Source organism: Galdieria sulphuraria (genome assembly GCF_000341285.1).
Source record: "Galdieria sulphuraria unplaced genomic scaffold scaf_51, whole genome shotgun sequence".
Taxonomy (NCBI): domain Eukaryota; phylum Rhodophyta; class Bangiophyceae; order Galdieriales; family Galdieriaceae; genus Galdieria; species Galdieria sulphuraria.
In genome coordinates this window covers 51171-77964 of record NW_005178424.1, presented here as the reverse complement: position 1 = coordinate 77964, position 26794 = coordinate 51171, and the positions used below count along the sequence as shown (strand labels likewise).

The 26794-nt window shown below is 38.5% G+C and overlaps 15 protein-coding genes across 16 annotated transcripts; 6 read left to right on the top strand and 9 right to left on the bottom strand.

The window, feature by feature from the left end:
• Nucleotides 1-3: 3 nt before the first annotated feature.
• Gasu_52160 (calcium-binding EF hand family protein) lies at nt 4-1664 on the bottom strand. The gene has a single exon (XM_005703699.1). It carries the CDS (start codon nt 1652-1654, stop codon nt 431-433), a length of 1224 nt encoding a protein of 407 aa, XP_005703756.1. The 5' UTR covers nt 1655-1664; the 3' UTR covers nt 4-430.
• Nucleotides 1665-1673: 9 nt separating this feature from the next.
• On the bottom strand, nt 1674-2804 carry Gasu_52150 (uncharacterized protein). Its single transcript, XM_005703698.1, has 2 exons — nt 1880-2804; nt 1674-1826 (listed from the first exon to the last, which is right to left on the bottom strand). Exons 1-2 carry the CDS (start codon nt 2756-2758, stop codon nt 1731-1733), a joined length of 975 nt encoding a protein of 324 aa, XP_005703755.1. The 5' UTR covers nt 2759-2804; the 3' UTR covers nt 1674-1730.
• A 37-nt stretch (nt 2805-2841) lies between these two features.
• Gasu_52130 (aspartyl-tRNA synthetase (mitochondrial)) lies at nt 2842-5634 on the bottom strand. 2 transcript variants are annotated; one of them, XM_005703695.1, is made up of 2 exons: nt 5148-5634; nt 2842-5098 (listed from the first exon to the last, which is right to left on the bottom strand). In XM_005703695.1, the coding sequence occupies exons 1-2, from the start codon at nt 5604-5606 to the stop codon at nt 3443-3445; spliced, it is 2115 nt and encodes a 704-aa protein (XP_005703752.1). In that variant the 5' UTR covers nt 5607-5634; the 3' UTR covers nt 2842-3442. The 2 variants fall into 2 exon arrangements, with proteins under 2 accessions (XP_005703752.1, XP_005703753.1); XM_005703696.1 differs by having other exon boundaries at nt 3384-5098.
• Gasu_52140 (uncharacterized protein) lies at nt 2915-3379 on the top strand. The gene is made up of 3 exons (XM_005703697.1): nt 2915-3182; nt 3226-3283; nt 3331-3379. The coding sequence occupies exons 1-3, from the start codon at nt 3005-3007 to the stop codon at nt 3356-3358; spliced, it is 264 nt and encodes an 87-aa protein (XP_005703754.1). The 5' UTR covers nt 2915-3004; the 3' UTR covers nt 3359-3379.
• Nucleotides 5635-5639: 5 nt separating the features above from the next.
• Gasu_52120 (uncharacterized protein) lies at nt 5640-6674 on the bottom strand. The gene is made up of 3 exons (XM_005703694.1): nt 6431-6674; nt 5961-6375; nt 5640-5912 (listed from the first exon to the last, which is right to left on the bottom strand). Exons 1-3 carry the CDS (start codon nt 6587-6589, stop codon nt 5749-5751), a joined length of 738 nt encoding a protein of 245 aa, XP_005703751.1. The 5' UTR covers nt 6590-6674; the 3' UTR covers nt 5640-5748.
• Nucleotides 6675-6964: 290 nt separating this feature from the next.
• On the top strand, nt 6965-7839 carry Gasu_52110 (uncharacterized protein). Its single transcript, XM_005703693.1, has 3 exons — nt 6965-7138; nt 7187-7268; nt 7319-7839. Exons 1-3 carry the CDS (start codon nt 7013-7015, stop codon nt 7795-7797), a joined length of 687 nt encoding a protein of 228 aa, XP_005703750.1. The 5' UTR covers nt 6965-7012; the 3' UTR covers nt 7798-7839.
• A 4-nt stretch (nt 7840-7843) lies between these two features.
• On the bottom strand, nt 7844-11434 carry Gasu_52100 (uncharacterized protein). The gene is made up of 10 exons (XM_005703692.1): nt 10899-11434; nt 10604-10848; nt 10434-10551; nt 10218-10380; nt 9995-10164; nt 9740-9945; nt 8950-9692; nt 8734-8902; nt 8364-8685; nt 7844-8316 (listed from the first exon to the last, which is right to left on the bottom strand). The coding sequence occupies exons 1-10, from the start codon at nt 11286-11288 to the stop codon at nt 8026-8028; spliced, it is 2817 nt and encodes a 938-aa protein (XP_005703749.1). The 5' UTR covers nt 11289-11434; the 3' UTR covers nt 7844-8025.
• A 559-nt stretch (nt 11435-11993) lies between these two features.
• On the bottom strand, nt 11994-14744 carry Gasu_52090 (nuclear cap-binding protein subunit 1). The gene is made up of 2 exons (XM_005703691.1): nt 14599-14744; nt 11994-14547 (listed from the first exon to the last, which is right to left on the bottom strand). Exons 1-2 carry the CDS (start codon nt 14723-14725, stop codon nt 12215-12217), a joined length of 2460 nt encoding a protein of 819 aa, XP_005703748.1. The 5' UTR covers nt 14726-14744; the 3' UTR covers nt 11994-12214.
• Nucleotides 14745-14754: 10 nt separating this feature from the next.
• Gasu_52080 (MFS transporter) lies at nt 14755-18900 on the top strand. The gene is made up of 5 exons (XM_005703690.1): nt 14755-15008; nt 15057-16632; nt 17028-18285; nt 18336-18512; nt 18563-18900. Exons 1-5 carry the CDS (start codon nt 14770-14772, stop codon nt 18871-18873), a joined length of 3561 nt encoding a protein of 1186 aa, XP_005703747.1. The 5' UTR covers nt 14755-14769; the 3' UTR covers nt 18874-18900.
• Nucleotides 18901-18990: 90 nt separating this feature from the next.
• Nucleotides 18991-19814, bottom strand: Gasu_52070 (uncharacterized protein). The gene is made up of 3 exons (XM_005703689.1): nt 19545-19814; nt 19242-19491; nt 18991-19189 (listed from the first exon to the last, which is right to left on the bottom strand). The coding sequence occupies exons 1-3, from the start codon at nt 19804-19806 to the stop codon at nt 19117-19119; spliced, it is 585 nt and encodes a 194-aa protein (XP_005703746.1). The 5' UTR covers nt 19807-19814; the 3' UTR covers nt 18991-19116.
• Nucleotides 19815-20024: 210 nt separating this feature from the next.
• On the top strand, nt 20025-21152 carry Gasu_52060 (uncharacterized protein). The gene has a single exon (XM_005703688.1). The coding sequence runs from the start codon at nt 20046-20048 to the stop codon at nt 20970-20972; it is 927 nt and encodes a 308-aa protein (XP_005703745.1). The 5' UTR covers nt 20025-20045; the 3' UTR covers nt 20973-21152.
• A 2-nt stretch (nt 21153-21154) lies between these two features.
• Gasu_52050 (uncharacterized protein) lies at nt 21155-22449 on the top strand. Its single transcript, XM_005703687.1, has 5 exons — nt 21155-21339; nt 21388-21432; nt 21477-21526; nt 21573-21816; nt 21868-22449. Exons 1-5 carry the CDS (start codon nt 21180-21182, stop codon nt 22425-22427), a joined length of 1059 nt encoding a protein of 352 aa, XP_005703744.1. The 5' UTR covers nt 21155-21179; the 3' UTR covers nt 22428-22449.
• A 14-nt stretch (nt 22450-22463) lies between these two features.
• On the bottom strand, nt 22464-23694 carry Gasu_52040 (ABC transporter, sulfate transport, substrate-binding protein). The gene has a single exon (XM_005703686.1). The coding sequence runs from the start codon at nt 23684-23686 to the stop codon at nt 22490-22492; it is 1197 nt and encodes a 398-aa protein (XP_005703743.1). The 5' UTR covers nt 23687-23694; the 3' UTR covers nt 22464-22489.
• Nucleotides 23695-23704: 10 nt separating this feature from the next.
• Gasu_52030 (mannosyl-oligosaccharide alpha-1,2-mannosidase) lies at nt 23705-25919 on the top strand. The gene is made up of 11 exons (XM_005703685.1): nt 23705-23843; nt 23888-24038; nt 24090-24283; nt 24336-24403; nt 24451-24580; nt 24630-24662; nt 24715-24841; nt 24890-24970; nt 25020-25343; nt 25398-25689; nt 25745-25919. Exons 1-11 carry the CDS (start codon nt 23725-23727, stop codon nt 25762-25764), a joined length of 1539 nt encoding a protein of 512 aa, XP_005703742.1. The 5' UTR covers nt 23705-23724; the 3' UTR covers nt 25765-25919.
• Nucleotides 25920-26023: 104 nt separating this feature from the next.
• Nucleotides 26024-26794, bottom strand: Gasu_52020 (40S ribosomal protein S16e). Its single transcript, XM_005703684.1, has 3 exons — nt 26658-26794; nt 26358-26607; nt 26024-26306 (listed from the first exon to the last, which is right to left on the bottom strand). The coding sequence occupies exons 1-3, from the start codon at nt 26700-26702 to the stop codon at nt 26161-26163; spliced, it is 441 nt and encodes a 146-aa protein (XP_005703741.1). The 5' UTR covers nt 26703-26794; the 3' UTR covers nt 26024-26160.

Sequence of the window (26794 nt, the reverse complement as noted above, 5' to 3'; positions counted from 1 at the left end):
TCTCTCCTCAGTGTCCACGTGGTATCCCTAACCTTCGTTTTCTAGGCCCAGAAAAGAATACAGCCTTGTTAAGAGCTCGACTCGGGGAAAACTTAGAAAAATGGAGCAATCAGTTTTATCCACGACAAAATTTTGAGAAACTAATGAATATAACCTTTCCATCAAAACCCAATACAAAGGAAGAGAAGGAAAGTTGTCAATTGGAATGCGGCATTTGTTATTCCGGTTGGCTGAGTAGTATTGGAGCACCTGATATCGCATGTGAAATGGAAAATTGTGGTAAATATTATCACACTACTTGTTTATATGAATGGTTACGTTCCCTTCCTGATGCTCACCAAAGTTTTGATGTTTACTTTGGAGAATGTCCCTACTGCATGAACCCTATTCGCGTCAGGAAACCCGAAATGTAACTCAATGTCTCACAATTTTAGATATCCTGAAACTGAATTTCAAATTTAACTTTAACTGGTCTGTGATCCGATAAATTATACTCAGAAACTGTTGGCCATTGTTCGACTCCCAAACTTGGCGGAAAAACAGTTGCTTCAATAGGAACCATTCGAATTTTGGTACCTTCAGTCAGTGATGAAGTAAGATATGGCATTTCTGATGAACCATTTTGAGGGTTCTTTTTAGTCAACATACATTCAGCTACATTTTTAGAAGAAGCCACCAATTTGAAGTACACTTTGTCTACCGCTAAACTCTGCCCTTTATGGTTGCAATGTGTAACGAGATTTTCATTGCCATGAATAAAATAATAGCTATTTGCAAAGCCACGACTGGCAACCTGTTGACAAACTGGGTCCTCCAAAGAAGAATTGAAGTCTCCCATCACAACAATGGCTTTCACTCTTCCTGGATGGAGTTCCAAATACGAGTCAATAAATTCCAACAATTTCTTCACTTCAGTTAAACGTAAACTTTTACCCCAATTTCCGTGCGGAAAGGAAAGATGAGTGTTGATAACTAGACAGTCAAAGGGATCCTCTTTCAGTTGTTGCAAGTCACTCTCAATGGGGTTTAGACGAAGAACAGTTGCCAATAACAAGCGTTCCCCACAGTCACGAAAATAATATCTTTCCGTATCTACAACCTTCCAATCACTATTCCTTCGCACCATGGTAACCAGTCCGTCTGCCTTATCCCCAGACCTCTTGGCTGTGTAAAATTCATACTCACTCGAAAAGTAATTCTCAAAAATACTGCACCATTCTGGTTGTGTACACCAGTATTCTTGCAAGCAAATGACATCTGCTTCCAACTGCTCTTTGAGGAAGGTTACAAGGTTCCGTGCCCTTGTTTTCCAAGACTCCTTTATTTGAGACTCCAAAGTCTTACAACCAGTGCTTCCTTGGAAATTCTGTATACTTTCAAAAAAAGCCTGGGCCCATTTCTTCCAGGTGCTTAACGACACCAGAGAGCGGTCGCTCTGCTTATCGCCACTTGTAAGTGCTAACTTTGTGACTTTTGGAGAAGACGTGAGGCACTCTCCATCTTTACAACTGTAGTTTTCAGCAACGCAAACAGTTCTTTCAGGAGGCTGTCTCCTATTTTGGTATTGTGCTGAACTTTCTGATACGTCTATTTTGCGGTAACACGGTGCCAATACATTGAAAGTAGTAACTGAAAGATTCGCTTTGAAGTTCATTACTATAATATTACTAGATATTCAATCTGTATCTATAGAGATATCTATTATGGAGAAACAAAAGTTGGAGAGAACATCATTGATGCACACCCAGACCAAGTCCCAAACCAATTGCCAACAAAGCACTTGTGGTTGTCATTATAGCATTCACGCATTCATTCGAAATCTTCCACTGATAAACATCGTAAGCATCGTAATGATTCTACAAAAATATGCATTTCTTACCTTTGCTTGGAACTTGGCACCGATAAAACTCTCTACATAATTAGCGATAAGAGAAGCAACACTGGTGATGAGCATTCCGTGAAAACTTATGCAACCGACTATCCAGGCCCAACAGGATAACAACAGTGCTCCAAGAATACCCGCAAGAGTACCTTCCAGACTAACTGCCCCGTCTGTTCCTGCCGCCACTGGTTTCCAGTTGGTAACCAAAAATGTGCGTTTACCATAAGCTTTTCCTATTTCACTGGAGACTGTGTCCGCCAATTTACTGCTAAGTGAAGCTACAAAGGCTAGTGACAACAAAGATACGTTGGATATTCCATAAGGAGACAAAATACCATACAACAGAGCACAAAAGGCACCTGAACCTGCCGCACCCCAAACATTCTCTGGGCCTCTAGCTCCACCTCGTTTTTCAGCAATTCCTCTTTCTTCCTTGATATGGCGACCTATTCTTGTACAGAGAGACCCCAGAATAAGAAACAAAACACAGGTTGACCAACCGCTATAACCCAAGCAACACCAAAGCACTAGTCCCAGAATATATGCGTGAAGAAGACCGCTACGTGTCAAGATGCGTTGATTGGAAAACAACAAAGCCCAAAATATTGCAGAATTCACAATAAAGGACCACTTCAAATTAACCAATACTAGATTATAAAGAGGCATCTCGTAAGGTCCACTAGAGAACCTTTTCGCTATAGGGGAACACTTTGTCTTGCAAACCTTGCCACGCCGACTACCTAAATTGGTTGTTCCACAATTAACACTGACAGAAGCCACAAATAAAGAAGGCTTTGGTTGTGACAAATTTTTCTGTTTACCGAAAGCAACATGAAAACAACTACACTGGCTTCCAATCAAGAAGCCGACTATCATTCAAAGGACAGCTCAATCTTGAACAGTGCGCTATCCCATTTAGACCATCTTACTTGTAAAAGCCATTATTTGTCAATAAGAGAAAAACAATTTGGTTATATATTTTATGGTATATAAAATTCTATACTATATTCATCTATTTGTTTGCAAAATAAAACAACATCGTCTTGTATCAAAAAAATTGTTTTGAATCAAGACTAATGCCATATTATGGAGATTACGTTTCATCTCCTTTAGAATTGTAAAATGTTACTTACTTTTCTGTCACTCGGAATTGCCTCACACCACATACAACCGAGAAGAAAGACGGCCTGTTATAAGAATAATAACCTTGTATGGAGAGCTTTAGAACAAAGTTGCTTGGGTTGTGGTCGTGAAAATGGAGTCATAAAGGGTTGCGATGGGAAGGGACGTATAGTTGGAGGTTTGGGAGCTATTTGGAATTGGTGGCCTATTAAAGTTTATAGGCCTTGTCCAGAAATATCGAAACAGGGTGGAACTTATCAAAGAGCAGGCCAAACTTNAGTAAGCCAAATTTTTCCAATAGTCTTTACAAGTTTAACTATGAGTAGGAAGAACTTTTCGGCATCAACGACGTAACGACTCTGAGTACGCATAAACAATCAACTAAAGATGACAAATAAAGAGTTGTATTATTCTGCAGATATTGAAACTTGGCCTTTGTCACTCCTCATATGTCTTATTGGCTATTTCATCTTTCCAGGCAATATGAAGTTCGTCTAGTTGTTCTTTGGATACTTTTTCTGGAGCTCCACTCATGAGTTCTAGAGCTGAAGTTGTTTTGGGAAAAGCAATAACGTCTCGTATATTTTCTGAACCAGTCAAAAGCATTAGTAATCGATCCAAACCAAAAGCAATTCCTCCATGAGGTGGCGTTCCGTAAGACAAAGCATCGAGAAGAAATCCAAACATTTCTCGTTGTTGTTCGTAGGGCATACCTAAGAGATGAAATACTTGTTGTTGTAATTGTGGCGAATGAATACGGATCGAACCTCCTCCAATCTCCTGACCATTACAAACCAAATCGTAACTTGCTGCTCGTATACTCAAAATAGAATCAAGGTTGTTCTCATAGATAAGAGGAATATCCTCCGCAACTGGACTAGTAAAGGGATGATGAACTGCAACACAGCGTTGTAGAACCGTATCGTATTCAAAACAAGGAAAATGGACCACCCAACAGAGAGAAAAGCTTTCTTTAGGAACAATTTGCATATCCTTAGCAACTCGAACTCGAAGTTTTCCCAAACCATTATTAACACAAGGCGGCTTACCTAAACCAAGCAAAATAAAGTCTCCTGCTGTTAAGTTGATATTCAATAAACGCAATGCATTTCCTATTGTGTCGCTATTTGAATTGGACTCCACTCTTTCTGTCAATTTCTTCAAAGGACCTTCTATGTCACCATTCTCTTCTATTTTTCCATACAATAAAGTTTCCAATCCATAGTCTTTTACAAAGTTCTTATACTCATCTATGCGTTTCCTAGTCATCCATGTTGACTTTTCAGGAATAATAAAACCTTTTATGATTTCTCCTCGTCGGATTCTCTCACTGACCAATTCCCATTCACAACTTTGAACCTCACGAGTATAAGTAATATCAAATAATTGCATATCGAATCGAAGGTCTGGAGCATCTACACCATAATAACGTATAGCATCTCGGTAATCCATTACAGGTATTTTTCCAATTTCATAATGTATAATCTCCTTGAAAACTTTTCTAATAAGGCTTTCCGAAACATTCATAACGTGCTCTCTATCCACAAAGGACATTTCTAAATCAATCTGAGTAAATTCGGGTTGGCGGTCGAAACGAAGATCCTCATCACGAAAACAACGAGTGATTTGAAAATATTTTTCCATTCCGGCTGTCATCAAAATTTGTTTATACAACTGCGGTGATTGTGGAAGTGCATAACACTTTCCAGGATGTACTCTTGAAGGTATAATATAGTCCCTGGCACCTTCGGCTGTTGACTTTGTAAGATATGGAGTTTCTATTTCAATGAATCCAAAGGAATCCAAATAAGCTCTAACTAACATACAAACTCGATGACGAGTGATGAGATTGGATTGTATCTGCCTTCTTCTCAAATCCAAATAACGGTAACGCAACCGTACCTCTTCGCTTATATCTTCTTCCTTTGTTTTGCCCGGAGTTATCGCAAACGGAATGGGTAAAGTAGAAGCAAGTATATCCAACTGTTGAACGACCACTTCGAACTCTCCATTAGGAACTGTATGATTGATAGCAAACTCTTCTCTGTGACATAAAATGCCTTTGACAGAAATGACATATTCTATTCTAATTTTCTAGAGACGTATTCTAAGAGTATTGACGCAGACAAAGATCGATACTTACACTAGCTATCAACCTTACATTATCTTCACAGCGTTGATCAACTGTGCACTGAACGGTTCCAGATCGGTCTCTCAATATAATAAAGATAATATTGCCTTTATTTCGGACAGATTGCGCCCAGCCTTGTAGAATAAGTTCACTTCCAACTTTGCTCTTATCTATTTGTTCACAGAGGCAGTTTCTCTCGATGGGAAGGGAAAGGAAAGGACAGGGCTCCTTAGGAAGTTCACTTACTGTATCATTCGTTGCTGAACTACAGACAAATGATAAAATATGGCTTCCTTTGGGCTTTCGAAATGTATGCCAAGTAGAAACCCAGTTTCTCGAACGTTTCAATAAACAGAACTTGCATAAACTGCCCTCGGCTGGATATTTGAAGAAATCGCTACTAGACGACAATAAAATATTTGTTGCATTGAGAAAACCAATCGAAACAAAAAGACTTCTGTTAGTGGACATGTCAACCAAACGTCTCATCTCAACGACTACACCACAATAAGATTAAAATTTATCTTCAGAAAATTGACGAAGCAAAGAGTTTCTTTAATAGTATTTATGTTGCAACACTTTATTTGTATAGTTAAGCAACTCCACTGCTTTATCAGGATCCATACAAAAACACCATCAACAATCCTATTCCAAAAGCAGCGTGCAGCAACGTGGCTATTATCTGAAATAAATACAGAGAACGGGAAGAGCCAGTAACCTCATCTTCACTGAAAAAGTTACGAAATAGTGTGACAGAAGAAACAATGGAGGCAATCACTATTACAATAGTATAAGACACCTTCGATAATAAAGTGCAAATCTTACCAAATGAAACAATATAAACAACTTCAAAAGGTATAATGCTTATGAGTGAAGCAAAAATGTAACTTGTGGAAGAATAACCATAAATACACAACAGATGCAAAATAGGTTGTCGACTTCGGGTGCAAACAAGAATCGCCCATAAGGTTGCCGGAATAACGATGTTATAGCCATACACCAAAACGCTGAAGATCCAGAACTTCCGGAAATTAACACCAGTTATACGGGAAACTGACGCATCTTGCTGATGGAATAGCGCATTGAAAAAGGTAAATAAACTGGAGTTGACGGATAGTACCAATATTACGGTTGTGGGTATCCATACCCAACCATAAATGTCGGCTTCTTCGTTATCCGGGTTGTCAAGAATTTTCTTGCCAATGGGAAACAGTGCTCGTCGACAACGAGATAGAAAATCCTAACTGCACTTGAGCAAAACACACACGAGAGAAAGAAGATCGAGTTTTCCTTACGGAAGTGTCCAAGTCGAAAAAGTTTTTGAGATACGAAAGGTGGACAGAAGCTGTCGTCTGAGAAGGTTCCAAAGATGGTTGATCCCAATTTTCCACATAGTGACTTGTGTCTGCAGTTCCATAGTCTGGTTCCAGAAACTCTCCTTTTCCAGTAGACATTATCGTTTCCCAACAATGTCTCAAAATAAATTTCAAGCTTGAAGAGTCTTCAGCATGACTAATGCGCTTTTGAAAAAAATTCAAAGTCACTTCGAACAAATAGAATAGAGTTTGATAGTCTTGTAGCAACAAGAGTGAATCCTTAAAGCATAAGAAACATCGATATACATTGTATGCCAAATGATATCTTCTGTCTCTGTTATTACATGATTACAACCATTACTAATTAAATATACATATACTGTTAAGTCAACCAATCATGTTCCAGAAAGAGCATATGCTTCTGAAAAGATTTCATAAGGTGTGGAAGCAACTTTCGAATTCTAGTCTTAGCCACGTGGAGGGCTCTTTTAGCATTTTTCCCCTTCAACTCCCCATTTGGATTATGTTTTCAAAAAGTTCATTTTGTACGGCTTGGCAAATATGAGGAAGACGAGGTTCTTTAATGGTAACTTTAGAAAGAGCAGCTATCGCAGCATGGGCTCTAAAAGAGACAACAAAGGACTATTCTCCATGTTGTATCACGGGCTAATGTCTGCGTTATTTTTGGTACGTGGTCTGGAATACAAAGGTCTCAGCTGCTAAAACCTTGCTCAGCTTGGTGGACTAACGCTCGTTGGTGTGGGAATATATGCGGAAGTAACCCACTCTGGTAAATTTGATTTGGACTGGACAAGTAGTACGCTTTGCTCAACTTAAATTATAACTTGGAAAGCTCACCCATGATAGGCTTCTGGAGTGCGGTTACAAACTTTGGAATAGCTGCTATAGTGGTTGGAGCAACGTTAGCAGTCATCGGAGCAGTTGGATTTGTTGCGTTCCAGTCCGGTTTTTGTGGAAAATTCTTCAAGTTGGTCTATTTTATTCTCTTGGTTGCAGTATTCCTTGTCTTATTGTTTATGGCCATAGTAACTCTTATGTTGGCTAACGGAGACAACGTGTCCACTCTTAAATCGACACTTTGTGATTCTTGGAAGAATACCGAGCAAAACCATCCTTCGTCTGTTGTAGCTATCGAAGACCGTTATAGTTGTTGCGGTTTTGACAAGGCATGTACCAATAGCGTCACAAGTGGTTGTAATTATACGTTGGACTGTTATCAAGCAATAACAAGTAAATATCACAAGTGGTATTTGCCCGTTGGTGTTACTAGCATAGTACTCGGAGGCTTATCATTAATAGACATTTTAGTAATCTGCTGTTTGTAAGTCTGCAAAGCTCAGACTACTGACGTGGCTCTTGTAAAAATACACAAGTAAACCAAAGAAACCTTCCTCTCTGCTTTTATATATAACATCCTTCTTTCCTAACTTATGACAAAAATTGTCATCTTTACAACAGGATTACTAGCACAACAACACTAGATTATTCAGGTTCTGTGTATAAAAGGGACACAAATATCTACAGTCACAGATCAAATCAAAAATTATGAAACCTTAATTATCATCAAATGGGTTGCGATATCGAGGTCCTTGGTATTTCCCGTTCATATCAGATTCTGAGTTGCTGCTAGAGCTATCATCATCATAGTAGTTGCTTTCAGCGGCTACAAATGTCTCACTTGAAACAACTCCTTGTTGTTCCAATGCTGTAGCTATTCTCTTGACATTTGATAAAAGAATATCAAATGAGGTTGTGAATTTTTTCCTCAGTTCATAGATATTGAAAGCTATACCTTGAACGTCTGCAAAATTGAAAGTATTTGACTCATTGTTCTCCGAGGCATTCTACAACAGGCTCAGAAAAGGTAATTTCTACATGAAGAAAAACTTACCTTTAAAGCATAATATACAGCTCGATATATCTCATCTAAGAAACCAATCAACTGACTCATGGTTTGCGAATCCATGATCTTCTGAGTAAATGACAAAGGTTCTGAAGCTACTCCATCTTTTCTCATTGAAGGCAACCGATAATACTCCTCTAATATGCTGTCCAAAGCCCTACGAACTGTGTTGATATCCAACGGCGTCTTCGCTGACAAGGTATGAACATCGTGATGCAACAAGTCCAATTCGTTGGAAAGTCTTTGATTGCCTTTGACTCTTCTTTCAAAATCTATCTTCAATTGTTCTCCTGGATCTAAAGATTCATTTCTACAACAAAATCAGCGGGAAAAACAAATACAAGTAAAGATCTCCTACGGTTTCAACTTTGACAAGTCTTCCTCGAGTTTCTTCTGCGCCGAAACAACTTGAACCCTCAACTGTGAGGCTTCACGTCTCTTCCTTTCATATTCCGCCGCTAAAGAGTCAAGTCGGTCTCTCAGATAGCTTTGCTCATTTTTCAAGTCTTTCAACTCTCCTTCAAGATCTTTGAAACGTTAAATATTACAATAAAACTCGTTGCGGTTCCATTACCTGTCACTTTAACTTCTATTTTCTTCGACTCAATAACTCTTCTATCAAAAAACTCTGATAGAGTTTCATTAAATGATATGGCATTGTAGGAGACAACTGTTCCATTAGCGCTTTTCTTATTGTTTATATCATTTTCCGTGATTGATTCCTTGTTCCCAACAGTAGCTTCTTTTCTCTCTGTGGCTTTTGACTTGTCCAAACTTTCCTGCAAAACTTTTGAGACTGAGAGTTGGCTGCTTGTAGATGTGTGCTGCACGTTAGTTTTAGGGACCAAGGCGTTATTAAACTGCCTAGATGAAGCAGCGTTTGACGAGTTGGACGGTTTGTTCTTGTTAGGCTGAATATACTGTTCACTTAAGTTCTTCAACGGTCTGAGCTGCACGTAGTCAACCTTCTGACTTTGACTCGAAGAATTTGGAGATGACAATCTTTTGTCATTGGGTGTGGACAAATCTGCAAAAAAGTCATAAACAGTTTTTCCCTTTGGTTCCTGAGATGTGTCAACCTCAATAAGGTTATTTTCATCATCTCCGAATATAAGATCCTTTTCCACTTGCTGTTCCTCCTTCTTCAGCTTCTCTTCTTTCACTGCAGAAGATTCTACCTCAACTTTACTCTGTACTTCGGGTTGTTCCACATCTTTGACTTTGTCACCACTTTTCCTTGCGATATACTCATCCATATCATCCAGCAAATCCAAAGGATGGTATTTCAAGTCACTAGAAAGAGGAATTCCGCGAGTACTATGACAGGAATTAAATAAAAAATATCGCAAATTGTGTTCACATACCGAAACTGTTCCTTTGCTATTTCTAGATAGTCTTGGACACGTGGAACTTGCAAAGTGTACAGAGCATAAATATCTCTAGCTCTAGATGCATTCTGAATGTCCAAATCGAAGAAGTTTTCTAAAAGACTAGCTAGATTTTCATGTATACTCTTAAACAAGTCAAGAAGGTCACAAGCAACAGGATACAGAGATATCACAGTCACGTCCTGTAAATTTGTAAGTACAAAAATCTTCAAATTTTTGTTCGCTTCCTACATTTACAAGAACGCCTTTCACAGTACTAAACCAGCTATCTTTATTCTCATCCTCGAGGCGTACTTTCAACAGAATCTCATCAAGCAACTCTTGCATTTGTGATAGAGTCTCAAAGATTGTATTTTTTGGAAGATCCGCAACAACACGTTTGCCAGCTTCACTACTATATCCTGTATATCGCGTTTAAAATAAGATTCTTTCGTCTCTACAAAATAACGCTTACCAAACTCGTCAATCATCTTTCCAGGCTTTGCATCATTCTTTCCGGTCAGTTGTTGCATCTTCTCAAAGCAGTGCAGTCTAAAACTGAGATACGCGGCATAACTTCGAATATAAACACTAACTTGAGGCCCCTCTGGTCTAGAGGCCGGATTACTGTCATCAAACTATTTACCATTTAAGAACTTCATGTTTCAAATTGAACTGGAAATCTACATACCCTTGTTAAGGTGGCAAAATTTACAAAGGTTTCTCCTGCATGTAAAACATAACTCTGCCTCTGCAAGAGGAACCGCTTAAAAGAGACGGAGTCTTCAAAACTCAAATCTCGAAAAATTCTTCAAGTAATATCTCAACCTTGCGTCTATCAAGACAAGCAGATCTACATACCTTTCGAAAACATATAAAGCTTTGCAACAAACTCTCCAATCTTGAATTTGACATTTGTTCCATAATTTCCTCACAATATCACTACAAGTCCTTACGTCTGCTCCTGGACTTCCTAAACCTGTGAGCAAATGTACTATCTGCTCAACATAAACTTCTCTAGGCGCCTTATACTTTGGCTTTGTGACTTTCAGCGTTAGACCTTCCAGATTACTCGATAAAACGGCCTTTACGTGACGTGTAACTCTCTACACTTCTCTTAATTCAATTCGAAGTAGTGCCATGAGAAATTTTTTACCTTGGTTTGGTTGCCGACAGTCTTTTTCGACTGAGGCTCGGCGCTAAATACAACAGGACCAGATGTTGAACGATAATAGTCTGCGCTTGCTTTCATTGTGTACGGCACCAAAGCGCCACTACTAGTAGGATTAGGGGTTGAGGCAGCAGAAACTCCGGCGACACTTCGATAGGCTGCAGGTTCCCTGTTTGCCCTTGTATAAGACTGAAAGCCGTTTGGCTGACTCCAGCTGTGACTGTCAAAAGAATAAGGACCGCCTCTAGAACTGAAAGAATCGTGGCGCCACTGAGGGGGTGCCTCCCTATAAGAGAAGTCTCCAACTGTGCTTGACCTGTTCGAAGTCTCCATAGTCCCGGTAACTGGTTTTGAAGACAGGTAGTCTGTTGCCATAAAAACAACAGTAGTTTCTTTTAAGAAAAAACTAATACTTTGCAGCGTCTACAAAGCCAATCAAAAGCGCACCAACAAATGATCTAAAGAAAACTGCCAAGTTGCGCTCAAATTAATCGAATGTAGTTACTAAATCCTTCGATCGACTAATTGCGTAAATTTCCAGAAAAGTTGCGGTCACGAAGAGGAACGATTTTTGACCACGTCCGCATAATCGATTTCCAAATTTGGGTTTCCACGTGAGGGGAGCATTCAATTCTTAACTGGACGAGAGGGTTTCGAAGCCATTGGAATGGGCTGAAGAGTTTACATAAACGCAATAGGCTAATGAGAGAGAAATATTACATCAGATTCAATATTGTAATATATTCTATTGAAATTATGAGCACTTGCAAATGGTTCAATATTTAAACCAGACGTTTTATCTTATTCTTGACTCCACTATCGGTGAAAGAAGAAGAGATACCGTGAAGAATAGTTATAGAGAAAGTGTTCTGGGACGATGACGAGTATAAGAATAAAGAACAACATGTGAACTACTTTGTTATTCTTAGAAGGAAGAGTATGTTGTTTTCCTGATACTCAGTTACACAGAAGTGTTTTTCACAACTTGGCAAAGCGTGGCTTCGCTTCAGTTAAAACTCATTTCTAGATATGGTTCAATATGTAGAGTAGCTTCTATGAAATGGAAGACGTGGAATAAGCTAAAGTTACTGTAATATAGCAAAACGGTAAACACTATCGTTCTTGTTCTCTAGAAAGTCACAACTCGTCGTTTTTTATTCTTCAGTAAAACAATCGGTGAATAGTCTCAAGTAAAAATATCTAATACTTCATCAATGTTTCATAAACAATGCAATTGCCAATACGTGATAGATTAAGAACCAACGATACAATACAAAACGAACAGAATTTGCATCAATTAACTAGGCAAAATTGTACGTTATTCCGCGACAATATTTCAGTAATTGTTTTGACTCTTGGAAGATTACATCCACTACTTGTATCGGCATCTGGAAGTTCAGAGTAGCCTTTAAAGATTCCCATGACGTGGTTTCAAGTAAATCCAAGTGTTTCCGAATAGTCTCCTTCATTGAGCCAAGCACTCTCCATTTACAAATGGATATCAAATTTCGAAACCGATGAGATGATGAAACACCTTCCGTTTCATCCAGTGAGTTATCCGAGTTCTTTTCCAAAGCTTCTATAATAGCATAGGACCGTCGCAAAGCATGCAAGAAAAGTTCCTTCTGTTCCTTGATAGCATTGTCATTAGCAGTTTGTGCATTCTTTAGTCTCAAATTGGCAGCGTCTATTTCACCTTCAGTTGCCTGACTGGCAGCTTGTGCAGCCATGCTCAGTTCGTCCTTTGCCAATTGTACGTGTTCTTTAACCCTATCGAATAGTTTGCGAACAAACTTCCATCTCCATGCTACACTCAATTCACTTAAAACCTTTTCGTTATCAGCTTCCACACTCAGGTATGGAATCGCAGCATCGAAAACAGTCGAGCAGTCTATTATTCGATATAACCACAACTTTTCCAAAACATATTCCAAATGTTGGGGTGAACTATTCCAATAATTTTTCATTTCTGACATAATTAATCTCTTCATATTCGCTCTATCCATTGCAAACAATTTTCTCAAGAGTCCAAGATACCGTTCCGTCACTACATCGAAGTGACTAAAAGTCTTTGATCCAGCTATAAGCAAAGCACGACAGAGAGTACAAAATGCGGAGGACAACGAAGATTCAAACGGAAAACGAAGAGAAAGGAATTCCTCGATTTCAGAGGCGTTCTTGCGCTCCTTACCAATCATATGTTTTGCGAGTTCCTTTGCTACTGCTGTTTCTTCTTCTGTTTCATTCAATATTGCTTTGCCTGGTTCTATCAGAAGTTCACGCAAAGAAGCAGGAATGGCGCTGCTAATGTGTTCGAAATAGGAAAGTCGAAGACATTTATACAATACGTCCTTGCAGAATACTAACTGATACAATTGTTTCTCGGTATCGTATGTTTCCTTGTCGGTAACGAAAACCCAATCGTCCCAATTCCACTTATATCCAAAGTTACTTAAATGACGGGCAAACCAATCAGTTAATCTGTCGAATACTTCTGCATCATATTTATCTGCCATGTCAAAAATTTCTTCTACGGCCATCAAAAGTTTCAGTGGAGCTTGCGAGCCCTCCATATAACACAAGTCTATGAGAAGAACATGATAGTAAAGAATCGACTCGTCAGTTGTCGGCAAATGAACCATTTTGGATAGTATTGCGCGAATAATATGCAAGTGTGTTTGCATTTCGTCAACAAATGGTTCTACTTCCGAAAAAGAAAAGGAAAGGAGAACAGCTGCTGCCAAGGAATGATTATCCTTCAAACTATCAATAGTATCACTCACTAATTCTGATGCATAAAAATCTCTCAAAATATCAGCATCATTATCAGTAGGAGAATACTGCATCGTGTTATCAGAATTCGTATCATGAGCGTGATGGGAAATGTCAGTTTGTGAATCCATTCCTACTAATAATTCATATTCCGGAAATGGATAAACATGATTTTTGCTATGCAAAGGAATCGAAAGCGAAGGAAGACTTGTTTCTAAACCTCTCGCGAGAGTTGTGTCAAAGGCATCATACAGCCAATGGACGTATTTTCGAGGCCATTCTTCAGCTTCTGCGCGTTGCATCACTTTTCTCAACTTGTGTATCTTTCCCAGTAACCAATTTTGCTCCATCGGAACTAACAAATCTTCAAAGGATAATGTTCCTCCTTCTCCTTCATCAGACACATCGGTTGCCTTTTGACCAAATAAAAAAATCTTATCCAATAGAGACTTTAATTCCATAGCACAGCGCTCACGAAGAATATTTCCACACCAAGGTAAAGTAGTAGTACATAAACAGAAGAGCCATTCCCTCCTAGCTTGAGGATTGCCTCCAAGAGAAGAGTCAGGGGATTTCAGAGCTTCATCTATAACAATTTCCAACCAGCGAAGGAAGCTTTTGGGACTAAAAACTGCTGCTTGCGTTAAATTCGCACAAAAACGAAAAACGGCGCGACAACTTCGAAATGAGCAACTGTGAAGATCTCTTTCTAATCTGTCGCGAATACTCTCCGCCAGATACTGCACGAACGAGTAACACTCTTCACTACCGGATGCCGCAAGAACTCCACCAAGAACTGCATAGGCAACTGACTTTTGTGGCAAGAATATTGCACACTCTACCAGAGCATCTGCTATTTCCTCTATATAATGCCTCTCTTAAGTTGGCACTACAACTAAAGATAGCAACTTACTGAAATCGCCAGAAAATTTGGGACGTAAAGTTTCTGAAGCTTTGGAAACCTGTGACTCAAGATCTCCTTTATGTTTGACTTTATCGCCTATACGAGCCAAATAGTGCAATACTCGCTTTTGTTCCATCAACCCACGCCAATCTAAAAGGCAAAGCTGTTTTGGGTTTTTAAATGAAGTGTCTGTCGGCTATTGTTTGCCTTGCTATCGTTGTTTGTATTGAGACTTTTGAAATACATTGTTCAGTGGCAGTGAGCCTCGATACCTGTGAATCCACTTCATGTTGTTACACTAGTTATTCTTCTGTTCTACCTTTCCCTACACTTGGCGCTCATAGTTCCTCCTTCATCCCGAAACCTTGTGGACTGGAGCAGACGGAACCCGTCTCGACTTTAGAGAATACGAAACAATGGTAAGATTATCACGATATTCATGTTCTATCTGACGTATTTTGAATAAGGGTGGTGCCTGAGGAATCTTCTCTTGTAGAAAATAATACCTTTGTCAGTTCTGACGAGGAAGAAAGGGAAGGAAATGAGGAGCACTACGTGTCTCTTGAAAAATGGAGAGATAAAGTGTATTTTGATATCGAAAGAGAAAGAAAGAAGGAAGACAACAGTAGTGAGCAGAAGGTGGAACAAATAGAGCCGACACCAGAGGTTGACAGTTTTGTGCCAGTGGAGAAAAACTTGCATCGTTTTGAAACTTTACAAGAAACAAAATCGGTTCTTGAACATTTAGTTTGCAACCCTCCAAGAGAAGAACGTCAGAGCAGTAGTTCTGTTGAGAATTTTGGAGATAGTGTTAACACTTACTTTCCTGTGGAATCTGATGCCGGAGATGTTGCTTGTGCCACTTTAAAACATCAAGGAGTTTCTAGTCACCTGATTGAATCCAGTGCTGTGAATGCTAATCATTCAGAAGCTTGGAAATGTGATAAAGTTTTAGATAACGAATGGTCTGTGTACAAGTTGTTTGCCAAATGTTTGCAATTTGTGAACAAAATTGGCGCAGCTTTCTCACGAAAATTACGTAACGAAGTAAGTGAAACTGTATCACAAGATGGTTTCAACTTTGCATCCGTCGATGCTGGAGCAAGGATACTTGCTGCCAACAAAGGTTCTACTGGAGCCAAGAATGTTTTACATGAAGACAAAGACAAGTACATGCTGAGTCCATGCAAACACAATAGATGGGTCGTTATAGAACTTTCAGAAGAAATTCTTTTGAAACGAGTGGAGGTTGCCAATTTTGAATATTTCTCATCTTTTCCTAAGAATTTGGTGCTACTTGGTTCGCAAAGATTTCCAACGGATAAGTGGATTTTACTACAAGTTGCAGCATTTAATGAGACTAGGGATATTCAATATTTTGAAATTCGAGGTGATGCCTTTATTCGATACTTGAAAGTCCTCTTTGTTGGTGTTCAAGGGAGAGAATTTTTCTGCACTATTTCTCTTGTCAGAGTTTTTGGGAAGCGATTGGTAGATGATTGGAAGGAAGCCTTGGAACAGTCAAATAGGGATCGACACGTTGCTGCAGAAGTCATAGCAGGAGCATCTTTGAAGAAGATAGCTTCTGTTTCCAATAAATGTGGAATGGATGGTCGAAACTGTTCAGTAAACTCAACTTTATTGGGGTCTCCAAATATTCCAGGAGTTTCACTTGAGTCAAACTATACTTGCATCGACGACGACAACAACAAATCATGCAATGAATCTTCTTCTGAAGCTTTTACAAGATCACGCTTTGCAGGTTTTACTGGGATATCTGAAAATTTCCAAATGGAACAAAATGACAGTTTTCAAAATATAAGTGCATTTTCTGAGGCAGTTGAAGAAAGTATATTTCGTCAGTTGACTAGAATGTTGAGACAGTTAGAACTGAACCAGACTCTCGTAAGCCAATATGTCGAGCTTCATCTTGCAGAATATGCTGCAAGTTTGTCAGACGCGAAAAGATTGGCAGTTGTTGCTAGACAAGAGTCTGAAATACTTCAACAACGTCTACAGCAGTTAGAAAAGACTGTGCCTTCCGTAAGACTAATGCCATGGTTTGGCTGGATTGGGACTCTTTTCATTATTTATTTTTTTGGGTTACTTTCAGCAACTGCTTTTCACCACTATTTCGGTGAAGATATTTTAAGCGTTTCTTGCCATATATCACCAATTGCTGTTTGTAGACAAGTTTTGGGCCAAGTTAAGGTTATTTGGTGCAGTTGGACTAAAAGACAACCCAAATATTTTTCGAAGATTACCAGCAAGAATTTTTCTAGACAGCTTGTGAGAGTTAGAGAGTCTAGAAGCAAAAGCACAGGACAGATACTGTCCATTACCATGTAAATGATATCACACTTGTATGTTCGACTTTTGCCAGTTTAAAGTGGCGATGAGTTATTGATTCGATCTCTTACAAAGATTATCTGTTGAAGGGAATGTTGGCAGGTACGATGGAACCGAGAGAATGTTGGACCATAGCTTTCGGTGCGGCTGTATTAAATTTTTTGCAAGTATCGTGTTTTTTCATAGCACCTGCAGTATTGCTGCCTTTAGTTGTGAAAGAATTGAAAGCTTCTTTGGCTCTTGCCCCTTTACCTATAGCGATTGGAAAGATTGCCTACGTGTTGTTTCTCGTACCAGAAGGTGTGATTTTAGACTCAGTTGGTCCTTGTGTCTTCCTTATAGTAGGCTTCATCGGTTTGAGTATAGTTTCATTTTTGTATTCCATTTTGGTTCGAAGCTTTACTGTACTCTGTTTATTTCATATATGTTTGGCTGCTTTTGCTTCGGTTACTGGAGTGCCTGTTTATTCTCTTCTACTTTCTGAGCTGTTTAAAGAAAATTTAGGACTAGCTTTGGGTTTAGTATTGTCAGGCTTCAGTTTAGCAGGAACTGTGATTCCTTTTACGCTTGGTCCTTTAGCAGTCCGCAAAGGGTGGAGACTCATCTGGAAACTGCTTTCTTTGATTTTAGGAACTATTTCCGTTCCTATAGCTTTCTACATTTGGAGAAGATTTCCTGCAGCTGCTAAAGGACTGAAAGATTCTGAGTCCTTTCCGAGGAGTCCGAGTTCCATTTCGTACTCTCCTAGATTTTCACGAAGAAGCTTACAAGATAGAGGAAAACTATCTTTTTCGGGTAGGAGTTCTCCAAACTTGAGAAATGTTTCGAGAAGATCTCTCAGTAGAAGACCTAGTCGAATGGACAACAGAAAGTTGTCAGGTCTGACGAATACGGGTTCGATATTCTCACCTATTTATTTTTCACTCATGATTTGTTATATTTGTGTGCAATATGCATACGGTTGTTTTAATGAGAATATTCTATTCTTTTTAACTGTGGATGCGGATTTCTCATTAGGTCATGCATCTTTGATTTTGTCTCTCATTAATTGTGCTGCTTTTGCTGCGAAACTTGTCGGAGGTCATTTAGGAGATACACATGATCGATACAGACTTGCTGCCTTTTCTTCAGCTTCAGCTGCTGCCGGAATTATTATTTTATTTCTTCCTGGAACCAATGCAAGTCAGTATACTCGTCTGCCGTCATTGGGAACTTCCAGTTTTCAATTTTTTCTCTTTGCCATAGCTTTTGGAGCGGGATATGGGTCGACTTTTAATTGTTTGTACTCTATTGTTCCAAATGTTTTTCCTCTTTCGCGTATTGGTGTGGTACAATCTTCTTTATTTGGTAAGCTCCATGAAAGATGGCCGAGTAACTGTTGAATGACCGTACTATAGGCTTTGGCTTATTAGGAAATGCAACAGGAGCATTAATGACTGGAAGTCTACGTGAATGGACTGGTTCATATGACCTCTCCTTTTCAGTTGCCTTTGTTATGTGCTGCATTGCGTTTATTGTTTTTCATATGCTTGAAGTAATTGAACATCATATGGTCTCTTCCAGCTTTCATTCCGGTAAGTGTTGGGTTTTTCGTCGAAGGTTGGAATGAATAACGTTACAAAAGATGAGCAAGTTCTTTCGTCTGAATCCACTCAGCCAATGTACAAGTCAGAAGTATCCATTCCTCTTCATCAAGAACAAAGTACCAGTTATGACACAAATGAGGGGCAAACTGCAAAGGAAAATGAATCCTTTCTTAAGAGATCTACCTCATCTATTGCCATGTTACAACATTCAAAGACTTTTTCTTCCCTAGTTGATCGAGGGGTACTTAGTTATTCTTTCGATTTTTTGCCAAATATATCGGTGGATAATGCGTCGGATGACTCTTCGGAAGACGAGGTGGAAGAGGACAATGAAGAAAATGAAACCTAAGTTATATATAAAGTCAACTTTAGTCAACACCACGAAAGTAATATTCGACTATAACTTGAGCCACTTTTGAGAGAAAAAGCTATTTGTTTTCTTCAGTGCATAAAATCTTTCGAACTTATTGATAACGACGTGTTTATTGACTTACCAAAACTTGTGACACACACTTTTTTGGGTTGCAACAAGGTTACTCGATGTTCCAAACTCTTTCAAGGTACAAGAAACTGAAATATCCCGTTTTCAATATCAACTATCTTCTGTAATATTCACAAATTCATGTTTCTTACGTTCAGGAATCGCAGTAAGTGTTCCTGGCGACCTGATATTGACTCAACACAGTTTCATCGTACGTAACTGAGAAAACGACTTACCCCTGGAAGCCGACTCTAGTACGCGAACCTTCTTCAGGTGATTGAAAAATGCTCTTTCTCCTTGCACCGTATTTGGAATGAAACTGTTGCCAAGACTGAACTCTTTCTTTTAAAGCCTCTTCCTTGCGCCCCTTTGACTTTTTAGGTTTCTTCGTTACAGGTTTCACAGTTGGTCCGTTGTTAGCTCCAGAATGCCTTTGTTCCTTTTTTGGATAGGAATTGTTTTGCAACAAAGTGCTGTTTATATTTTCTGTATCAAAGTAGAGTAAAAGAATGAACAGGAGTAACCAAAAGCACTCTCACCTATTTGAATACCTTTGGACAGCAACATCTCTTTGTATGCGGCTATAATGTCTCTGATATCTGCTGCTATGCCTTGAAGTTCATTTTGGTCCGCGTTGGGTTCTCTCAACTTTGTTTCTATTTCCTTTAGTTGCTTTTGATAGTTGAGTAATTCTGCTTGCAGTTGCCATACTGGTGCAGACAAATCCATTTCCCGTCTTAGAATTTTCTTACCATAAATGAACAAGGAGATGATATATTTCTTTAGGATCGATACAAACATATGACAAATATATATACAAGAGTAGAAGTATGGTTTATGAGAAGCACAAAGATAAAAGAAGAAAGAGATGTTTTTGTTTTTCCTCTTTCATATGAAAGGGTAGCTACTTTGTATATTCCATCACAATATGAAAGGAATATTTGTTCAAGATATTATTGAAATGATGAAGTCTTCAAAGTTGTCGATGCAACATTTTGTCACAATCTAATATTATTTCAAGAAAATGTCATTTTTGTAGGATGATCAAAGGACAACCCATGAAACCCAATGATGATGGTTGTTTGTGTTTTGCAGCTTCTTATTTGTTAAGTACAGGAAGAGTTTTTATGAAAAGATATTTATGGAGGAGAACCAATCATGGCTTACTGGAATGGGGTTGGAGGACACCCTCCTTGTCTATACGTTCTAGCACAAATAACTCCCACCCACGTCATAAGTCTCCTCGTTCCATAGCAAAGTTTTTGGAATCGGACTCAGAAAATAGTAACAACAAACACCTTTTATGGAATCCAGAGCGACCAGCAACAAGTCTTCTAAAGTATGTGCTGATTACTGCTTTTATATTTGTTACTTTCTGTGCGTTGCCTTTCACTCTTCATGCACTTCCCTTTCTTCTTATATGGCCAGTGGCGACAGTGAAAATGATATTCATTCCTATTTTTATTGGTCTAGGTCTTTTTATGGGAAGCTATTTCATCTTGTTCAGTATTACTGCTTTAACCTTTGTTTCTTTGACCTCTCTTTCTTTTCTGCTTCCACTCATTGTTCTATTCTCTTTCGCAGTGTTATTACAAAGTTCGAAGAGAAATCAAAACCAAAACCGAGTTTCTATTCCCAAAGGAAACATGGTAAGAGACACAAATATTGAAAACAGAGATGAATGGTTTGAGACTTTACATCGGAGAACACAAGATGAACTTGAACTCTTCGACAATCGTCTTAGACAGAAAACCAAACCTGCAGAACTGAAATTGTGGACAATGGAAGATATTTTGGATGAGTTAGTCTCTGCTGATTTGGAAGAATATATCACAAAATTCCAAGAGCATCGAATTGATGGAAGAGTCTTGTCACAGCTCACAGAAAAGAATTTGAAAGATGATCTTGGCATATACAAACTTGGAGATAGAAAGAGATTGATGACTCTTTTTCGAATAAGAGAATAGTTTTGATTCCTAAGATGACCTATTGTTGGTAATGGGTTTTGTTTTCACAGAGAATGGGATGTACCTAGTCTATTCCACTTTGTATATATTTACTTGATATCCAAAAATGGTATTCTTTGTGATTCGAGTGAAAACTATAATAGATACTTGTCATATTGTGATAAAGCAACCTTGACAAATGATTGCGGATTGATTTCTTTTTGACGGATGACGGAGGAAGATAGTGACTCAAGTTGTAACAACCAAGTTCAAGAAGAACTTGAAAAAAGGTTCCTTGAGTTGAAAGATGAACTGTTGAAAGTAATAAAGCAGCTGAGAAAGAAACCAAAAAATGAAAAACTGTGTCGACGCAAGGAAGAACTTACCGGTTAGTTGGAATAGTCTTCTTTATGGCCATTCTCATAACTTGTTGTAGAAAGTATGCGTGCCATTACAGAAATGATGATACAAGATGACAAAGGTAAATACTTGAAGTTTTTTTTTGAAAGTATTTGACTCCAGTAGATGGGGAGGAAACCAAGAGAGTCTTCGAGGAAGGCGAAACGGAACCCAAAGTAGGTCAAGACTATAGATTGAGATTGAGACTGATAGATATTGTAGGAAGTATCTGCGCGCTCTTCTTTGGAAACAACACATTCTGTAGATAGTAGTTTAAAAGCAAGTTCGAAATCGAGTTTTACAGAATTGCCTTGTAAAACAGAAAGTAGTTTTGTAACTCCATTGACTGATACGAAGCTGCAGAGTTTGAGAGCAAAAAGTATTGAAATATCCAAAGAAATTGAACAAATCGATCAACTGGAGAATCCTAGCGACAGTGACCTTATGAAACGAAAGAGTTTGGAACGTATGTCTCATATTTTGAGTATTTGTGACATCATATTGAATAGAATTGTAGTGGAACTTGAACGCATTGCAGAAGAATTGTTACAGCTTGAAATGGATGAAGAGGAGGATATGGAAGAAAGACAAGAGTCAGCAACCAATTCAAGTTGCAGTCCTTATTGTGTAAATACAAAATCAATAGAACCAGAATTGCCAGGAAAGAGTAGTAGTGGTTTGGATAGACGAGTTGATACTGATTCCATCTCTCGAAATGAAAGCAATTCTATTTTGAAAAAAGCTGAAACAGGTGTACATAAATGGATACAATCCGTAGTTTCAAAGAATTCAGATAATGCGAATTCTTCTTTATATGATTCCAAACATGGCAGTACAGATTCTGATGAAGAATTGTGGAATGATTCAGAGATAAAAAACAGATATCAGAAAGGTTCTCACCGTAGTCAGTCAGAAATAAGAAGTGCTGTTGAAGAAGCTAGGAACCGATTGGCAAGAAGAGGAGAAAAACTTGGACAACTTGGCAAAAATGCAGAAGAAATGCAAAACCAAGCAAAAGCATTCATGGAAGCAGCATCGGAACTTAATCGTCGAGAACAGCGAAGGACTTGGTTTTGAACAGAAAACTATTTGAAAGTTATTTTACTCCAACTGTTGAGGCAGAAACTGTAAAGTACTTATCACTTGTTATTCTGTGAAGCCTGACTTTTTCTTTTTCTTGCTATTTTTTCTTCTATTTCATCAAACATTGCGCCTACTGCAAAGAACTTTCTAGTCACTCTAGTCCAACCACCCAATTCATCAACTCTAAACAATTTCTTACAACGAGGAAAGACATGATTGACTTGACTCTTTACATTTGAATGAACAGGTCTAAATCCAACACCCACAAACTCCCATTGTGCTTCTTCTTCAAAACAATAAGAAACAAAAGCATCACTAATATCTCGGACACCATCCGAATCGGCATTTCTGGCAACTACTGCAATAGGATTCTCAATCAAACAATTCATATCAGGAACAATATACGGCGCAGATTCTCCAAACATGGAAGCCAATATACCTTCATTTTCATATGTTATTAAAGCGTCTCCTTGTCGTTGTAGAAAGAACATTGCACTAGAATCTCTTCCATCTTTGCACCAAAATGGAGCATTGTAAAATACTTGTTCAACATAGGTTTTGGCCTCAGTTTCATTAGAACCACGAAATACTTTGTGACCCCAAAGAGAGAGAAAGTTCCATCTAGCAACTCCAGCAGATTTGGGATTGGTTAATACTACTTCCAAGTCACTTCTAATAAGGTCATCAAATCCTCTAATTCCTTTAGGATTCCCTTCGCGAACCACTATAACAGTTACTGACTGAGCAACAATAGAATGGTTTGGATAACGAAGTGGCCAATCTTTATCCAAATACCCTGCTTCTCCAATTCGATCCATATCAGCACCTAAAGCTAACATGACTACATGCGCGGGAAGACCATCAATAACTGCTCTCGATTGTGCACCAGAGCCTCCATATGATTCTGCTATTCGAACAATTTCTCCAGTTTTTTCGTACCATAAACGGCAAAACTTGGGTATGATGGCCTTGAAAGCAGGACGACATACCGCAAAAGCCGCAATCACGATTTGTCGCTCTCTTATGGTCTTTGAAGATATCAAAGTAAAAGGACTTGGATGATATGCCAACGCGAACTTTCGTGGATGGACAGAATCGCCAAAGAATCTACTTGAATATATTATTCTGCGAAGGGTGAAATACTTGAATAAAGAGATATCAATCGATCCAAGTTTAAAAACAAGACGTTGTTTCCACAAATATCCACAACTTGAAGCAAAAATAAAAACCAACGATTGTCTATTGTCTCTCATTGAAGAATGAAAAATCAAAGCGATTGAAGAGTCGTAACATGAACTTGCGTTTTGGGTTGTTTCTTTTGGCAACTATGATCTGCTTGGTTACTTCAGGTTATAGTGCCAAGTTTGTGCAGAATTGTGATATGGCAGAAAATGAAAGAGTTGCTCTAAGGTTGGTAGTTTAAAAGGGGAAGTGGATAAACCAATCGGCTTTAGGAATCTTGTGAAAGAAATGTTTCGGTTTGGTTTTGATTCTTATATAAAAGCTGCTTATCCTCGCGATAACTTGATGCCTTTGTCTTGTAATGGAACTGACTCTATGGGAGGTCTATTAGTAACTCTAGTAGATAACTTGGATACTTTATTGGTAAGAGATATTTGAAACTGTGAATGAGTAGACATATTTACTACTCTTCAGATATTTGAAGAATATTCGTTATTTAAGCAATATACTCTAGAACTAGAGTCTCTATTCAATGTAGACATAAATCGAACAGTCAACATATTTGAAACTACCATTCGTGTGATTGGGGGCTTACTATCTTCTCATGTACTGTTGACGGAGGCTTCCGATGTTGTGGGACTTGCACAAGACTTTTTCCCAGAGTATAGGTATTTCAAGATACATTATTATGATTGGCATTGTTTTTATACAATCGTATAGTGGCAGTCTGTTGAAGATTGCAAGAAAATTGGCAGACCGATTTCTTCCTGCATTTGAAACTCCTACGGGTATTTCGTTTTGTTTATTTTGGTTATACTTTTTTTGATATTCATAGGGATTCCATTCGGAAGTATTCACCTCATCAATGGTGTTAGTACTAGTGAAAGTCTGATTGCTTGTACTGCAGGAGCAGGAACTTTGTTATTGGAGTTTGGGACACTTTCTAGGCTAACTGGAGACCCAAAGTGAGTTGAGTGGGTAGCTATAGTGATATTGTCTGAAATCCATTAAAAGGTATTATCATGTTGCGTATAGAGCAATGAAGAGGTAATTATAAAGCTCGTTTTGTATGCATATTCTTTAGATAACCTATTTTTAGTTTATTTGCACATGCTTCATCACGAGGCTTGTTAGGAAAGCATATCCATATTCTCAATGGAAAGTGGTTATATAATGTGACTGGAATTGGAGGAGATGCTGATTCTTTTTTTGAGTATTTATTAAAGGTACTGTTGTGATATGAAGATATCTAAACATGTTTTCAATGGACAAAGGGATTTGCTTTATTTGGGGACTATGAATTGCTCAAAATGTTTCAAAGTTGTCATGAGAGTATACGGAATTATCTTTGGAATGTGAGTTTGTATATTCTACATTCTTCATTGAATGACCAAGTAATGGTAGGAACCTTGGTATTTTGATTGTGACATTGAGAAAGGAACCGTAGTTTCTTCAGTTCAAAGTTCTCTGAGTGCGTTTTTCCCTTCCTTAGAAGTACTTTGTGGAAATATTCAAACTGCTTCGAGATCCCATAGAGCTTTCTGTTCTATTTTTTCAAAATTTGGAATGCTTCCTGAAGCTTTCAGTATTAAGAAACGAACTCCTGTCAAAGGCTCCAATGGATATCCTCTACGACCGGAGCTTTTTGAAAGCAACTTTTATTTGTTTTGGGCTACAGGTGACCCTTCATTGTTATCCATTACCAGAAATGCTATTTGGTCATTAGAGGTTTGTATTGGAACAATCAACGAGTGTTCACAAGTTATTCATATGCAACATTAGAACCTCACCAGAACACCTTGTGGTTATTCATCTATAAGAGATGTGAACAAACATGATCGAGATGATATAATGGAATCCTTCTTTTTAAGTGAAACCTGCAAATATCTTTTGTTTTCGGTAACTCCTGACCATTGGATATATAGCGGTCGTTTCATATTATCGACTGAAGCACATCCCTTCCTAGTACCACCTGCTTTTGGTGATGAAAATGATGGTAAGATTGTTGATTTGCTCAAGGTTCCAAAATGTCGTCGCAAGTCTGAATTGAAAGTTGTGGAGAAATGTGGGTTTGGTAAGTTTTTAAGAATGGATTCGTAACACGAATATAGTTCTGATGAAATAATTAGAAACGAAAGATATCGATTGAGATATATATTCACACGATATATTTTCTATGATAGAGTAGAACATAAGCAATATGTTGTGACAAGCAAGTTGGTTTCTCAACCTTTTAGAGAAACACCCTTTTACAAATCATGAAATAGAAATACTATAGTGGCAATCTCTTATCGTTGCTTGTGTACATTCACAAAGCATACCAACTTCGGCCTACATTATTGCCATTTACACGTTATTATGTGAAATGAAATGATGTCGTATTCTCTTTCTCTCTACTTGTATAGCTGAACAAGAGAGGACTACGGATCTTGGAATGGGGAACAAAAGTAGGGGCCAATCTTTATATGAAACTTCACTCGTTGAACTATTCGCATACCATTGCAGCAAAGAAAATATGCCAAGGCAATCGCAACTTTTCCTATTATTAACGATAGGACTTTTGAAAACGAGCCCTTGCTCCTCGTCCTCCAAACTTCTTCGGTTCACATCTTCTCGGATCAGCTACTAGCAAGGTTCTATCATATGAGATCAAAGTATCTTTTAATTCCCTCTTCAACGCTTCATCTACAACTAAACAATGTAGAGAGTGAGTAACGCAAAGACGTGTCATTCAAAACTCACATTTCTGATAATACGCAACTATTCCCTTCGCAATAGCTTGGCGGATGGCATAGATTTGACTGGTACGACCACCGCCCTTGACTTTCAAACGAATATCTAGATCAGCAAACTTATCTTGGCCCAGAATAAGAATCGGTTCGAACACTTTGATGCGGAGAGTTTCTGGCTCCACCAACTCCAAGGGGACACCGTTAACACGGATAAGACCTTTCCCTGAACCAGTAACCGTCGCTACTGCAACAGCAGTTTTCTTTCCGTGTTGTTATTAGTTTGCTTGAAATAAACTAAATAAAGGCATACCTTTCTTCCAAATACTTGAACCATATTCTTTGTCTTTGCCACCATAGTTACTCTCGATGATATCTCTGTTAACCGTCGACGCCCCCTTCAATTGATTTCTTTCTCCCAATGGGAATGAATGAGCATTTTTTTTTCTG